At 49.3% G+C, this 13,510-nt stretch overlaps 4 protein-coding genes and 1 long non-coding RNA gene across 6 annotated transcripts; 1 reads left to right on the top strand and 4 right to left on the bottom strand.

Moving 5' to 3' along the window:
- Nucleotides 1-1,668: 1,668 nt before the first annotated feature.
- LOC117588431 lies at nucleotides 1,669-3,521 on the top strand. Of its 2 annotated transcripts, none has more exons than XR_004574137.1 (3): nucleotides 1,669-1,954; nucleotides 2,000-2,339; nucleotides 2,400-3,521. It is a non-coding gene; the product is annotated as an uncharacterized LOC117588431 (long non-coding RNA). The 2 variants fall into 2 exon arrangements; XR_004574136.1 differs by having other exon boundaries at nucleotides 1,673-1,954; nucleotides 2,015-2,339; nucleotides 2,400-3,520.
- Nucleotides 3,522-4,726: 1,205 nt separating this feature from the next.
- On the bottom strand, nucleotides 4,727-6,572 carry LOC117588425 (malate dehydrogenase, mitochondrial-like). Its single transcript, XM_034279705.1, has 3 exons — nucleotides 6,498-6,572; nucleotides 5,112-6,433; nucleotides 4,727-5,052 (listed from the first exon to the last, which is right to left on the bottom strand). Exons 1-2 carry the CDS (start codon nucleotides 6,555-6,557, stop codon nucleotides 5,492-5,494), a joined length of 1,002 nt encoding a protein of 333 aa, XP_034135596.1. The 5' UTR covers nucleotides 6,558-6,572; the 3' UTR covers nucleotides 4,727-5,052; nucleotides 5,112-5,491.
- Nucleotides 6,573-7,141: 569 nt separating this feature from the next.
- Nucleotides 7,142-9,422, bottom strand: LOC117588669 (leucine-rich repeat extensin-like protein 5). Its single transcript, XM_034280112.1, has 3 exons — nucleotides 8,506-9,422; nucleotides 7,483-8,434; nucleotides 7,142-7,428 (listed from the first exon to the last, which is right to left on the bottom strand). Exons 1-3 carry the CDS (start codon nucleotides 9,304-9,306, stop codon nucleotides 7,238-7,240), a joined length of 1,944 nt encoding a protein of 647 aa, XP_034136003.1. The 5' UTR covers nucleotides 9,307-9,422; the 3' UTR covers nucleotides 7,142-7,237.
- A 1,445-nt stretch (nucleotides 9,423-10,867) lies between these two features.
- LOC117588426 (2-methoxy-6-polyprenyl-1,4-benzoquinol methylase, mitochondrial) lies at nucleotides 10,868-12,201 on the bottom strand. The gene is made up of 3 exons (XM_034279706.1): nucleotides 11,935-12,201; nucleotides 11,459-11,877; nucleotides 10,868-11,395 (listed from the first exon to the last, which is right to left on the bottom strand). Exons 1-3 carry the CDS (start codon nucleotides 12,125-12,127, stop codon nucleotides 11,093-11,095), a joined length of 915 nt encoding a protein of 304 aa, XP_034135597.1. The 5' UTR covers nucleotides 12,128-12,201; the 3' UTR covers nucleotides 10,868-11,092.
- A 439-nt stretch (nucleotides 12,202-12,640) lies between these two features.
- LOC117588429 (GTP-binding nuclear protein spi1-like) lies at nucleotides 12,641-13,336 on the bottom strand. Its single transcript, XM_034279709.1, has one exon. It carries the CDS (start codon nucleotides 13,308-13,310, stop codon nucleotides 12,687-12,689), a length of 624 nt encoding a protein of 207 aa, XP_034135600.1. The 5' UTR covers nucleotides 13,311-13,336; the 3' UTR covers nucleotides 12,641-12,686.
- Nucleotides 13,337-13,510: the final 174 nt, after the last annotated feature.

The raw sequence follows: 13,510 nt of genomic DNA on the forward strand, positions 1-13,510 counted from the left end.
ACGCTGATGATGTTGTTGCTTCTGCATCTGTTTGTGTTGTTTTCTTGTTGCGGCTGCTGATCCTGTTTCTACTTCTTTTGCTGAAGCTTCTGCTGTGTGTGGTCTATGGTTTTTTTTTTTTTTTTGAGTTGTGTTGCTGTGACTGAAAGAATAATTTGCATTGTGTTCGTTTGTCAAAAATGTTTAGTAACTAAGAAATATTTTTATTTATTTTTTTTTGGTATCTAATCGCTACCGCGATATTGGATGGTCGCACGACCAGGTCCTTCAGTTCGATGATGGGGCTGTCGATATTTTCTTGACTATCGATGGTTGTTAATGAGACCATGCATGGTGTTGCATTGGTATATTCTTTAATTTAAACAATATGATGCTTAGTTTAAAGTGTGGTCGTGTGTAAAGCCACTAACCAAATATTATAGTATTTGGTTAGTGGTAAAGCCTAGTACTCAGATCGAAAAAAATAGCAGCAGAGTGTGACCAGAGGTGAAAACCGCATTCCGTACGGTTACACTTCTCAGGAAGCTGTGTGGTTTTGCTTACCTCTGTTAATAAAACAATGAATGCAAAATGGATCCATGCAGGAGATTGCTTTTAGTGGGATTGGCGGCTCTTGCATGATCGAAAGAGGAGAACAATCAACGAAATAAGCGCCGACAACTTTGATAAAACCCATATCTGCAGGAAAGAAACCTGAACGGTCGTTTGTCTATACATTTGAGTATTATAGCTCATATAAATATGTGTACATTAATGGAAACCCATGAAACGATACCCTTTGCATATTCCACAGTTTGCATATGGCTGGGAATAACATCTGCAGGCTTCTTTAATTCGTGGAGCAGCAAGGCCGTGCCAAGGAATATTTGCGCCCATTGCAAAGTTGTAAAACGGCGCCTCCAAGCACCCTTCCTATTCAACATTGGATAGTTTCAAGCCCAGATTGTCGCCATCGCCCCTTGGCACGACCCTGTGGAGCAGTACTTGGTCCCAAAAGGAAAACAACTTAAAACAATTTGTTAACAGCCCAGTCGGGTCTGTGTCTTGGCAACATGAAGATACTGGCGTTCAAATAAGTTAAGCAAATTAAAAATACAAATAAATTCAATATAATCTCATTAATCTATAATAATTGTTTCCTTTCTTGCCGTTTGATGGCCTTAAGCTCGTTTAGTGGCATTCTTGCCTCCATTTGATTGAGACTATACTCTCAGTTTGCTAGGTACCCTCTCGGAAATTAAAACAGATCTTTATTTTTCGAGCTATTAGCAACATACCAACGAATATCACACAAATACTATTAATACCACACAAATACTATCGATACCACAAAATATTATCGTCTGACTTTCTAGATTTTTTCGGCCTGTTTTTTTTTGTCAATCTGAGTACTGCCTGGCGGCGTAAAGCAGCTAGAACGTAAAGTTTTGTTTTATTTATTTAAAATTGTACACACTCGAAATCTTACAACTGGCCGAACACTGGATCGGCTGGCGGGCGCCGGAAGACAAGCTGGTCGAGGCCCATGACAGCTTCCACACCAACTACTGCATTAAGTGCAAAAAGGAATACGGCATTGCCTGGCTGAAGGAGGAGATCTTCGCTGATCGGCTGCCCAAGTGCACGACATGTAAGAAAATTGTGAAGCCTGATATTTTCTTTGGAGAAGACTTGCCCGAAAAGTTGCACAAAAGTTTGGATGGAGACTTCAAGGAGTGCGATTTGCTGATCATCATGGGCACCTCGCTGGAAGTGCATCCGTTTGCAGCTTTGGCGCAGTGCCCAGGACCGCGCTGTGTGCGTCTCTTGATCAATCACGATGTCGTGGGTCGTCCCAAGTTTACCAGCTGGATGGATGACCAAAATGGGCTCTACGAGAACAGCGAGTCAAGTATTGACTTGGCGGAGAAACATTCAAAGGCGACTTTCACCCACCTACGTCGAGGCTCTTCAGGTACTTTATCCGATTTCGAGATATATTAATTAGTATTGATTCAAGTTCATCCCACCGTAGTGTAACCGAGCGTGACCAGCGCTGGCGCAGCGCTGGCGCAGCACAGCTCATTGAGCAGACGATGAACAGCAGATAGCAGACTGCAGCTCCAGCTCGAAAACATCATCACATCCGTTCTTGTGAACTCCTCTCTCGAGTTCGAAGTATCGGCATTGTGGATGGTTCAGCAGGACAGCAGGTTCAGGACAGCCCAATCGATGCAGCCCAGGCAAGCGGCAGTGACCTTCCTTGTAGAGCGAATAGAGAAAGGCTTCAGTCTGAATGGTCTTGCCGAGGCCCATCTCATCGGCTAGAATGGTGTCGATGGCCTGTCGAGGCTCTTCAGGTACTTTATCCGATTTTGAGATATATTAATTAGTATTGATTCAAGTTCATCCCACCGTAGTGTGACCGATGAAAACAGCGCTGGCGCAGCACAGCTCATTGAGCAGACGATGAACAGCAGATAGCAGATTGCGGCTCCAGGTCGAAAACAACATCACATCCGTTCTTGGGAAATCCTCTCTCGAGTTCGAAGTATCGGCATTGTGGATGGTTCAGCAGGACAGCAGGTTCAGGACAGCAGGTTCAGGACAGCCCAATCGATGCAGCCCAGGCAAGCGGCAGTGACCTTCCTTGTAGAGGGAATAGAGAAAAGCCACAGTCTGAATGGTCTTGCCGAGGCCCATCTCATCGGCTAGAATGGTGTCGATGGCCTGGCCACAGCTGTAGTGAAGCGCTGGTTTCTCGTCGAGCCCAGTGCCAAGCGGATGCTGCAGCAGGCAATCATTTTGGTCATCCATCCCGGTGGTAGAGTTGGGACGACCCACGGCATCGCGATTGATCAAAAGACGCACACAGCGCTGTCCAGGGTACTGCGAGAAAGCTGCAAACGGATGCACTTCCAGCGAGGTGCCCATAATGATCAGCAGATCGCACTCCTTGAAGTCTCCATCCAAACTTTTGTGGAACTTTTCGGGCAAGTCTTCCCCAAAGAAAACAATATCCGGCTTCGCAATTTTCTTGCATGCCGTGCACTTGGGCGGCCGATCAGCGAAAATCTCCTCCTTCATCCAGGCAATGCCGTATTCCTTCTTGCACTTAATGCAGTGGTTGGTGTGTAAGCTGTCATGGGCCTTGACCAGCTTAAGTTAAGGCACGCCCGGTACAATTTTAAATAAATAAAACAAAACTCTACGCCAAGTTAAACTTGAAAAATTTGTATCAAAATATCTGTATTGCTTTTAAATTGTCCTATCCCACTTGAGCGCGACCTGAAGACACCCTGGGAACATCAGAGAGGAGGCAAGGAAGCACTCACACACCATGCAAGATGCCAGAGCAAACCAATTGCATTTTCCATACGGATTTGCATGATTTAAAGGATCATTAAAGTTGAACAACGTCGTCAAAAGCAATAAGACAGTACAACAAAAAATCGATAAGATGTTGAAAACAGGACAGGAGCCTTACCAGAACTTTGATAGAATAAAACCATACATATACACTCCCAATCAGACAACAAACAAATTTATTTTTCAATCAAGGCTCTTTTCCTTATTTAAAAATAAAAGAATTTCACTTCTAAGTTAAAAGGTTTCTTTATATGAATTATTTTGTGTAAATACCCCAAAAATAAGGCCCGTTTAAACGATCATTCGAATAGACTCTATAATGAATATTAGGCAAAATCTTTCAAAAGCTTTTTAATACATTTTTAAACCCGGTAATCGAAGAGTAAATCGGGTATATTGTATTTGTGGGGAGTAATGGTTGTATGTACAGCACAGAAGGAAACGTTTCCGACCCCATATTCTTGATCAGCATCAATAGCCGAGTCGATAGAGCCATGTCTGTCTGTCCGTCTGTCCGTCCGTCCGTCTTGTTTGTCGGCTAGTTCTCAGAGACTATAAGAGCTAGAGCCACCAAATTTTGGCTCCGGATTGCTGCATGCTCACACTGAACCCAGTAAATTTCAAAAATTAGCCCCGCCCTCGCAAAAGGGCGAAAACTTCCCAAACCTACAGTTTTAAAGATACAAGAAATCTGAAAACGCCATTCCGTAGGGAATGACCATAACTATCAGATCACCAATGGTATCCGATTGGATCATTAATGGACACAATGAAGAAATTAATTTGCAGTGGCTAAACCCACCCTTTTGTTGCTTTTTTCATATTCTCTCATTCACACTCTGCTTCTGCTTCACTCTGACTCTGCCTCTGCCGACTTTTAACCCACCCCGTCGGGCGCTGTCTCTGCCTCTGCCACGAGTCTGCAGTGTGCGGGTCTAGGGAAGGGCGGTGAGCTAAAGGAGCGTGTTGTAGCGACTAAAAAAAATAAGAAAAGGAATTCAACATGCATAAATATGCTTCAACATTTATGACTTATGGATGGAGATATTATAATGTCCGATGTCTGGTCACCATTAGCGGAGTTTCTTCTTACAATACACAACAAAAATTAATATTATTCATTTATGCATGTCATCAGATCAGGAAGACTGAGAAAACGTTATCTATGTTATCTTACAACACTAAAATCAGTGCTGTAAATCGTTGTGGCCTAGCTGCCAACTGTCAGAATCAGAGGGAATTGATGATTCCAATTGATGATGATTCGGTGATTCCAAAGCCCTCGAACTATGGTTCCCTTTTTCCCCTTCTGTCCCGACTTATGGAGGATGCGCCTAGAGCAGCTTTCACCAATAGAAGAATAACCAACATCAATCAATTAGTTTGAGGGAAATGTTTTACTTTGTGCAAATCATTTGTGCGGCATCGATCTGAATGCCCATCAGCAGATGAGTCAATAGCTGCAGTTGAGTGTGGAGTTGGACCCCAAGGTGTTCGGCTGGATTGATTAGTAGTTAGTAGATTGCGCTGATGTCCTTCCCAATGTTTGAATTCGCACCAGGCGAGACACAAAGTGGCAAGTGTGTGTGTGTGGCATGCTCGAAAAGCGTCTGTTCCCCGATCCGCAAGTCATTGAACACCAGCGAGTGTAAAAATCATCTGTGCGGCTCCGAACTGAATGTCCATCAGCAGAGTAGCGAGCAGCTGCAAATGGGAATAGAGTCAGAGCACAGAAATAGCATCAGTTTGCATTGAGCACTCACTTGTACAATGTTTCTGCATCCGTGAAAGGTACGCTGGAACATCCATCTCCTGGGTGCCGCCGAAATGACTCCTGCACTCGCTGTGGGTCAACGACTCTGGACATCGAGATTAATCTGCTTTTCGCGAACGCCGTGCACACGCCAGTGTGAACATTCGACATGTGGACGCAACTTCTTACGCGACTTCAACTCAATTCCCATCACCAGCTATTCGACGCTCTTCTCATAGTTATCCAGGTGGATGTCGCAGCAAAGATTCGTGAAACGAAATTATTTTCTAGTTCACATTCAAAATTTTGTTTTGTCAAATTTGTCTCTGAAGTTGATCTGTGCTTTTGTTGCTTGGATTAGATATGGCACTATCGGAGGGAGAGTGACATTTATTCCATGTACTTGACACCCTTAGAGACGGACTTCTTCAGGGCGTCAACGGCTACCCTGAGCTGCTCCTTTTCGCGTTCATCCAACGCGGGCAGGCCATGGTTTTTCGCAATGCCCCTGGGACCGAAGGTGAGTGGAGTGGAGAGGAACGGGGAGTCGGTTACGTCGGACTGGACGTAGGCGCACTCGGGCGCACAGGACTTGCCCTTGAGACCACGCATCAAGGCGTTGGTGAAGCGGGCGGCTGCGTAGGCCATTGACAGCGTGGCGGAGCCATTACCGGCCTTGGCCTTGACCACCTCATCGCCGCCTGTCTGAATGCGTTTCACGATCGACTCGATGCACGCCTTGTCACCCTCGAAGGGCGGCTGGCACTGCGAGAAGATGGGTACGATGGTGGTGCCGGCGTGTCCGCCGATCACGGGTATCCGCACCTTTCTTGGATTGATTTCCATATGGTCCCCAATGAACTTCTCGGCCCGCACCACATCCAGTGTGGTCACCCCAAAGAGACGCCCAGGGTCATACCTGCCACACTTCTTCATTGCCTCCGCTGCAACGGCCACCACAGCGTTCACTGGGTTGGTGATGATGCCCACCAGCGCATGGGACGAATACTCCGATACCAGGGCAGCAGCCTTCGCCACTATGGGGGCATTTGTGTCGAACAGGAAGTCCCGTGTCTGGCCCGGCTTTCGCGGCATTCCCGCGGTAATCATCACGATGTCGGCACCCTTTATGGCCGTTTTCATCTGGTCTGATCCGAAGTACGCCTTCACCTGACAGCCTGAGTCCATGTGCGACAGGTCCTTGCGGAAGCCCGTGGTATCCTCGAGGTCGTGCACGGCCAGCTCTGTCACCAGCTTGTTGGTCATCAGCAGCAGAGCCAGTGGCTGGCCAATGCCACCGGCTGCCCCTATAACAGCCACTTTGAACTGGCGCTGAAGGTAAAGATGCATTAAAAGACAAACTTACCCGCATTGACCCCCAACCATAAACACTTACCGTCTGCATGTGGCTTGGCGTCGCTTGGTAGAGTCGCCAGCACTCACGGCACTGAGCCATTACTGCGGGCTTGCACTTTCTCCGGAGCATGCTGAATGCTGAATGCTGAATGCTGAATGCTGATGTTTCGGAATTATTTTTCTAGATGATTTTCAGGAGCTATAATTTAGAATATTTTTCGAATGTGGCTTGTAACTAACTAACTAACTAACTGACAGAAACGGTCTGCTTTGTTCTCCAATGCTTATGAATAAAAGTCAAAGAATTGTGACTAGAAATTGGTGCCCCTGGAGCTTTATGTTTGACCAACGAAAAAGAACATACATACATACATACCATAGACGCATAATTGCTGAGCCATGCATTTCGATCATGGCAGAAAACTCCCTCCCAGACTGTAATCAATGCCAAGTACACACAGCTCCACGCCGAAGAGCAGTCCCAGCTGTGGCAGGGCCTGCCTCGATTTTTACGGGAAGCGGAAAGTAATAGCATTGCGGTAGCTCTTCAGCTCAGCCAAGAAACAACAAAAAGACTTTTCATATCGGAACAAAGCAAAGCTACACTTGGAAGACCTTTGCATCTTTGTTGAATAACTTAATTAAACATAATTTAGTTTACAATTAATATAAAAACCACTTGAGAACATGAACGAAAAAAAAAAAACAAAAAAAAAATGAAGAATATTGAGACGAATCACTAGACAAAAGGCACTGCTCCTCGTGGTCCTCCTCCTGCACTCAGTAGTGCTGATAGGCGTTGGTGCGGGAGCGGGTGCGGGCGTGGTGCTGCTGCTGCGCAAGATTGGCCTGTGCAAAGATGTGCTCCAGCTCCGCGTCGCTTAGCTGATCGAAGATGCCTCCCTGGCTGCCGACACCGCCGCTGGAGGAACTGAAAGCCGATGGCTGTGAGCCGACGGGCGGCAGATAGCCTAGAAGGAGGAAAGCTCGTTGAGCACAGATCTCTGTGGGCTATGGATGCTTACCCTCTGCTGGTGCGCCACTGCCGTAGGGTGGCTGCAGTGTGATCGATGGACGGTTGGCGGTGTCTGTTGGCGGCTGATAGAAGACCGGCTTCCATGGCTGTTGCGGCTGCTGTGGCTGCTGCGGCTGCTGATGCGTGGGACGCACTGTGGGCAGTGGTGGTGGTGGCGACTGCTCGGGCTCTGGCTGCTCAGGCGCCTGCGGTGGTATCTGGGGCGAGGCTATGGCGGTGCCCGTTTCGGGACGCACTGGGCTCGAGCCCGGCAGCGGTACTATTCCGCCCGGGAACTGCGCCTCCGTCTGGATGAAGGTGGGCGGCTGCTGGGGCAGCGGTGGCTGCACGGAAGTGGGAAAGAATTGGCTGTTGGGCGGTGCCTGGGGTGCCGTGGGTGCCTGTGGGAATTGTGGCACCTGCGGGAAGCCGGTGAACTGGGGAAAGCCCTGGAACGTGGGAATGCCCGGAAATTGTGGGCTCACTGGGAACTGTGGAATGGCAGGGATCTGCGGAATGGCAGGGATCTGCGGAATGGCAGGGATCTGTGGGATGGCAGGGATCTGCGGAATGGCAGGGATCTCTGGCGTCTCTGGTGCTGGCGCCGCTGGTTGGGCCGGTTGGGCAGGCTGCGCCGGCTGAGCAGGCTGAGCGGGCTGGAAGGAGAAGGTCGGAACGGCTGGAAATCCCTGCGGCTGTGGCGGTCCCAACGGGAATTGTGGAATGAAGGAAATGTTGGGCTGTTCAGCTGGAACTGGAACGGGAGAGGGCAGACCAAAGGTCACCGATGGATGCTGCACAGGCTGCACAGCATGGAAATGCTGCACCGGCTGCACTGGCTGCAAGGGCTGGTAATGCTGCACCGGTTGAATGGGTTGGAACGACTGAACAGGTTGAACGGGTTGGACAGGCACTGCTGGTGCAGGAGCTGGAGCAGGAGCCAGGGCCTGCACATAAGTGGGCTGAAAGAGAGGGTCACAGATTGAGTTAGAGATTCGTTCTCATCTGCCATGCAATTCCATTCAGAACTCACCTGCAAGGCATGAACATGGCCATGCACGGGCCTGGCGCCGGCAGAGAACACCACTTGGGGCTTGTGCAGCTGCTGGTGCGGATAGTTGACGCTGTAGGAGGAGACGACGGCATTGCCGGGACGCAGCACATACGAGGGCGGTGGCACGGCGCCGACTCCAGTGGGCAGCGCTGGTGCCAGCGCAGGTGCCAGGGATCCAGCAGCGGGCAGGAAGGCTGCTGCCAGACCAGGGCCAGTGGCTGCTCCAGCCAGAGACAATGGCTTGAGGTGAAGCCCGTGTTGCAGCGGGGAGACGGCTCCGAATTTCACAAATCCATGACGATGCGCCCCAATGGGAACATGGGCGGGTGCGGCAATGGAGGCGGGGCCTGCGGCCAGGAAGCTGCTGGCGCCGGGCAGCTGGAAGCTGTAACCGTAGTGAGCGGCATAGGTGCGTGCCGGCCAGGCGGCAGCGGCAGCGGGATGCAGGGCATGGCCATGGTGGCCATGCAAGATGCCCCGCTTGTGCTTTCCGGTAGTCAGGTCGGCGGCAGCCTCGCTGGCAGGTGCCTCGCCGCTCTCCTCCGCCGGCTGCACCACCACCACCGAGGTCTCCCCAGCGGCCACTTCACTGTCGGTTGTGGTGGGGGCGGACGCGGGATCGCTGTCTGTGGCTGTTACTGTCGCAGTGGCTGTGGTGGGCGCAAACTGGCGGTTGGAGTGGCGCAGGCGCAGACGGCCCGCCTCGGCCGAGCCCATGGCAATGGTCAGAGCGATGGCCAGCAGCAGGCGAATGCTCCTCGAGCTGGAAGAGAGCTTCATCTCTGGGATGTGGGATGCGCGTGGTGCGTGGTGCGAGTTGGTGGTGCTGTGATGATAGTGTATAATCCGTGTGGTGTGTGCTGCGACCGATTGTGGCACTGCTGGTTATGTCAACGCTTCGCTGGCTGCCAACAAAATGAAACTAACTTCCTTGGTGTTTGTTGTATTTATAAAGCGGATATCGGGCGGGCAGCCAGCGGCTAACCACGGTTAGCGGCTAACCCAGTGCCACCCTCGGTGCATACAAAACAGCAAGAAGTAACGCCGATCGATCGCTGTGCCGATACTCCAGCCATCGTCCAGTGCAGTAACTGCCCGGACGGACCTCATCGGTAGGCCATCGGCGATTGGGCAGTTTATGACTTTTACGCTGCCATTTCACCTGCTTCTGCCGTGCAAATGCTTCTCGACAAGCCGCCCGAAAACCACCCAAACACCTCATTATGCTGGACGCCCCGACCGCGGACCGCACAGTGGTGCTAAGCCCAGCTAAATGTGTCTGCTTGGCGTACTTACCACAGCCGGAATTTTCTTACAAGGTGCCGTTCTCCGCTGTGGTGAGGACCAAACACTTATTCCCCACGCTCTCTCAGCTCGCTGAGAGAGACTAGCGCTGGAAAGAGATAGCACATTGTGTTTGTTGTTGTACAATAACTAATTAGTAATTTCGCCATGCCTCAGAAGAGAGCAGATGTGGTAACGGTAAATGGCATGGAGTGATACACAAATAAATATGTTTACCAGTTCTTTCTATACATTCCATTCCATTTTGCACCACTGTATTGCATGGAATCCACCTACGCATGCTCTGCACGTCTCTCTGCACGCAAAAGACTTTTGTTTTGAATGGCCTGCGCACCGCTCTGCTTGCTCCCCCACATGTTCCGTGGCACTTTTCACTTTCGGTTTAGGGGGCGTATGGCCCAAAGCTGGCCATCGAAGGTTTTGCTACTGCAATTAAGATACAAATCAAATGAAGCCATCGAAGCCATTCCAGAGCCTTTTGTATGGCAGGTTACATAAGTTAAATGAACAATGAAACGCAAAGGAGATGTAAATGTCATACCACCCGCACCACTCTAATGGTGAAAGCATAATTGTCATACAAATAAATAAAACCAAAAGTTGAGCAGACGGCAAAACAATTGTCAATTAGCATTTCAATTGTGTGGTTCGGTTTAGGTTTCTGTTTTTGTTTCGTGAATGAAATTCCACATTCCGCATACATTTCACCTGCACTAAATTTGATCGCCGGCCACTGGGCCAAGTTATGGCGATATCCGTACGCCAGATATCCGTGCATTCCAAGCAAATGTATTTTAAAATTAAATTACAATTAGATCCACATATTCATCAGTGGTTTCCATTGATTTTCACTTTTGTCGCTTTGGGAATTGAGCAAAAATGATGCTTGGAATTTTAATGGCTGCAAACTAAACTGAATTTCTGTGGGGTTTTATCTAAGGTGGGAACATCTCGCACTCGTATCTGGGTCTCTGGCCATATCCCCAAGGTCTTTCCCAGGCCTTGCCATGCAATGCGCAAGTAAATCTCAAAAGTGTTTCGACCGTTTTGGCAGCACATGTAATATTTGACAAAGAGCCACATAAAAACTTGAATGTAAGCGCACTGCAGACAAGTCCAAGCCGTTGAATGCGCTCAATGCGATGCTTTATGGCGTCGCGGGGGCACGTGATCGGCATGGAAACAACAAAAATAGCAATAAAGGGTCTCTAAAACTAGTCCCAATTCCCATCCATCCGTCGATCCATCGATCCATGTGTAATCACAGCTTGAAGCCAGAGTGTATGCTGACGATGCCAAAGTTTAGATTCTCGTAGGACACCAAATCGAAGCCGGCCTGCTCGATCATCTGCTTGAAGTGCTCCTGCTTGGGGAAACGACGAATGCTCTCCACCAGATACTGGTAGGCCTGCCACTGTCCGGCCAGGAGCTGTCCCATCGGCGGTATCACCTGGAACGAGTACTGGTCGTACAGCCACTGCATCGTCGCGTTCGTCAGATGACTGAACTCCAGGCACATAAATCGTCCGCCCGGCTGCAGCACTCGGTAGGCCTCGCTCAGCACCTGTGAGGCGGCGGAAGAAATCATGAATTAACTTGGAGCAGCCCCCGAAAGGCAGAAACCTACCTTATCCACATTCGTACAGTTCCGGATGCCAAAGGCAATCGTGTAGGCATTGAAGCTGGCATCCCCGAAGGGCAGGCTCTCGGCATCGGCGCACTGCCAGGCAATCGTTGAGTTGGGCAGGCTCTCTGCGGTGAGGCCGAGGCGGCGGGCCCGCTCCCTGCCCACATCGAGCATGTGCTGGTTGATGTCCGAGACGGTCACGTGGCTGGATCGTTGCTGGGGATTCGCCTGATTGGCCAGATACTTGAGGTAGCGAAATGTGATGTCGCCAGTGCCGCCAGCCATGTCCAGCAGTCGCATGCCATGCGTCGGCCCCAGTCGCTCCACAAACATGTCCTTCCACACGCGATGTATGCCCAGGGACATGGCGTCGTTCATCATGTCGTACGAGTTGGCCACCTGCTCGAACACCTCATGGACTGAAAGCAGTTTGTGGAATGTTTACACTGCCCTCTGCACGTGTCCATGCTGCTTACCTTTCTGTTCCTTTTCGCTCGCCTTTACCGTTTGGTAGCCAAAGTGCGTGGTCTGCTCGGCACTGCCTGATTGTCCAGCTCCTGTTGCTGCCGCTCCTGTTGCTCCTGCCGCTTGCTGCGAAGCCTGTGCTGCTGTTCGCCTCAGCAGATGCCTGGCCAGGGACAGCAGTCGTGTACTTTGATTGCTGTGCATATTTGTTTGCAGCTAGATCCTCCCCCACTCCTCGTAATTGGGAATATTATGAAATAACAAAAACAGAGCGTCAGCTGTTCTATGGCTATCAGTTTAGCGCGCGGAGTTATCGATCAAATATACCGACAGACCAAATATATACTGTAAATAAATCGTAAATCTGAAATCATTTTCCTCAAATGCCGGCTGTCATGTATCGATAGGTTTGGTGTCTATTTACTTCAACGTGTCGATATCGATTCTGTGCCTGGCGGCAGTTTTAATTCAAATTTGCAAACAGCAAAATGTACAAAATGCATTTCGCAATACTAATTGCAGGTTTTAAAATTTTATTGAATAACCAGAAACTAACAATAAACGAAATAAATGTCAACCTTTTTGTATTGCCAAACCCCTCCCCTTCTGGATCTGCTGTTGATGGTCCTGCTGCAAGAAGTGACATTTAACAGGAATCTAGGAATTTAAAGGAATCTACTTGCTTTTTAAGAGTATGCTGCTGTTGTGTGTTGCCTGTGATCTGTGTTGTGTCTTTGGTGTATCTGTCTCTGACTCTCTCTTTTTATTTTTCGCTTGCCAAGGCCTTCGAAGGCAACTCCTTTTTGTGTAGCAGTTCCTGGACACTGAGCTTCAATTGTGCCGGCAACATTTCTGTCTTCGGGATGAACTCCAGCGCTGGGTCCTTGAGCAGTCTGCGTGCAAAGTACACAAAAGGCTTGTCAATGTTCGAGTTCGCTTTAACAGACATCTTCGTGAAGTTGAAAAAAGTCAATCGTAGCGGGTTCTCGTTGGACATTTGAATGTCGGTCTTGTTGCCACAAATCGATTTCAGAGCGTACGAAGGCACCCGCTTGAACAGCGAGTAGTATGAGTCAAAGTTAATCAAGGGATCCCTTAGGCCGACGTCGAACATTAGGATGGCACACTTGAGGTCCCTGAAGAAAATTGAACTCTTCTCATACTCCCCCAACTCTGCCTCCCACGTTTCGAAGCAAATGGGGCCGCGGTTTGTGTTGAACTGGAGATTAGTCACCACGAGTCCGCGTGTGGGAACGTACTGCTGCACGAAGGCACCCGTCAAGTGGCGCTTGACGAGTGAAGACTTTCCACATCCCTCATGGCCGATAAGTGCGCATTTAAATGTTGGAACTTGCTGCGGCCGGCCAACCTCTTTTACACCAATCATATTGTCTTCCGTCTTGAAATTTGAATTTCCAATAAGATACTAATCAGAATAGCACGTACCACAATTTGCTTACAATTTTCAATAGTCGGAGAAAGGTGTCGTCTATTTTTGTCCAGCCAAAGTCAATACAATGAGCACTAGAATATCACATGACACAAGAGTTTGTGCCTGCTACGACCACTCCTTTTTGCTCCCATCAC

Source organism: Drosophila guanche, unplaced genomic scaffold (assembly GCF_900245975.1).
Source record: "Drosophila guanche unplaced genomic scaffold, DGUA_6, whole genome shotgun sequence".
NCBI lineage: Eukaryota > Metazoa > Arthropoda > Insecta > Diptera > Drosophilidae > Drosophila > Drosophila guanche.

Excerpts from the sequence above, each read along its gene's own strand:
- LOC117588425 (XM_034279705.1), bottom strand. The coding sequence starts at position 6,557 with ATGGCTCAGTGCCGTGAGTGCTGGCGACTCTACCAAGCGACGCCAAGC. Across the intron at positions 6,434-6,497 it reads CGCCAAGCCACATGCAGACG|CGCCAGTTCAAAGTGGCTGT; the intron begins GTAAGTGTTTAT and ends CTTTACCTTCAG.
- LOC117588426 (XM_034279706.1), bottom strand. The coding sequence starts at position 12,127 with ATGCACAGCAATCAAAGTACACGACTGCTGTCCCTGGCCAGGCATCTG. Across the intron at positions 11,878-11,934 it reads GAGCGAAAAGGAACAGAAAG|TCCATGAGGTGTTCGAGCAG; the intron begins GTAAGCAGCATG and ends AACTGCTTTCAG. Across the intron at positions 11,396-11,458 it reads ACTGTACGAATGTGGATAAG|GTGCTGAGCGAGGCCTACCG; the intron begins GTAGGTTTCTGC and ends GCCGCCTCACAG.
- LOC117588429 (XM_034279709.1), bottom strand. The coding sequence starts at position 13,310 with ATGATTGGTGTAAAAGAGGTTGGCCGGCCGCAGCAAGTTCCAACATTT.
- LOC117588669 (XM_034280112.1), bottom strand. The coding sequence starts at position 9,306 with ATGAAGCTCTCTTCCAGCTCGAGGAGCATTCGCCTGCTGCTGGCCATC. Across the intron at positions 8,435-8,505 it reads GCCATGTTCATGCCTTGCAG|CCCACTTATGTGCAGGCCCT; the intron begins GTGAGTTCTGAA and ends CCTCTCTTTCAG. Across the intron at positions 7,429-7,482 it reads CAGTGGCGCACCAGCAGAGG|GCTATCTGCCGCCCGTCGGC; the intron begins GTAAGCATCCAT and ends TCCTCCTTCTAG.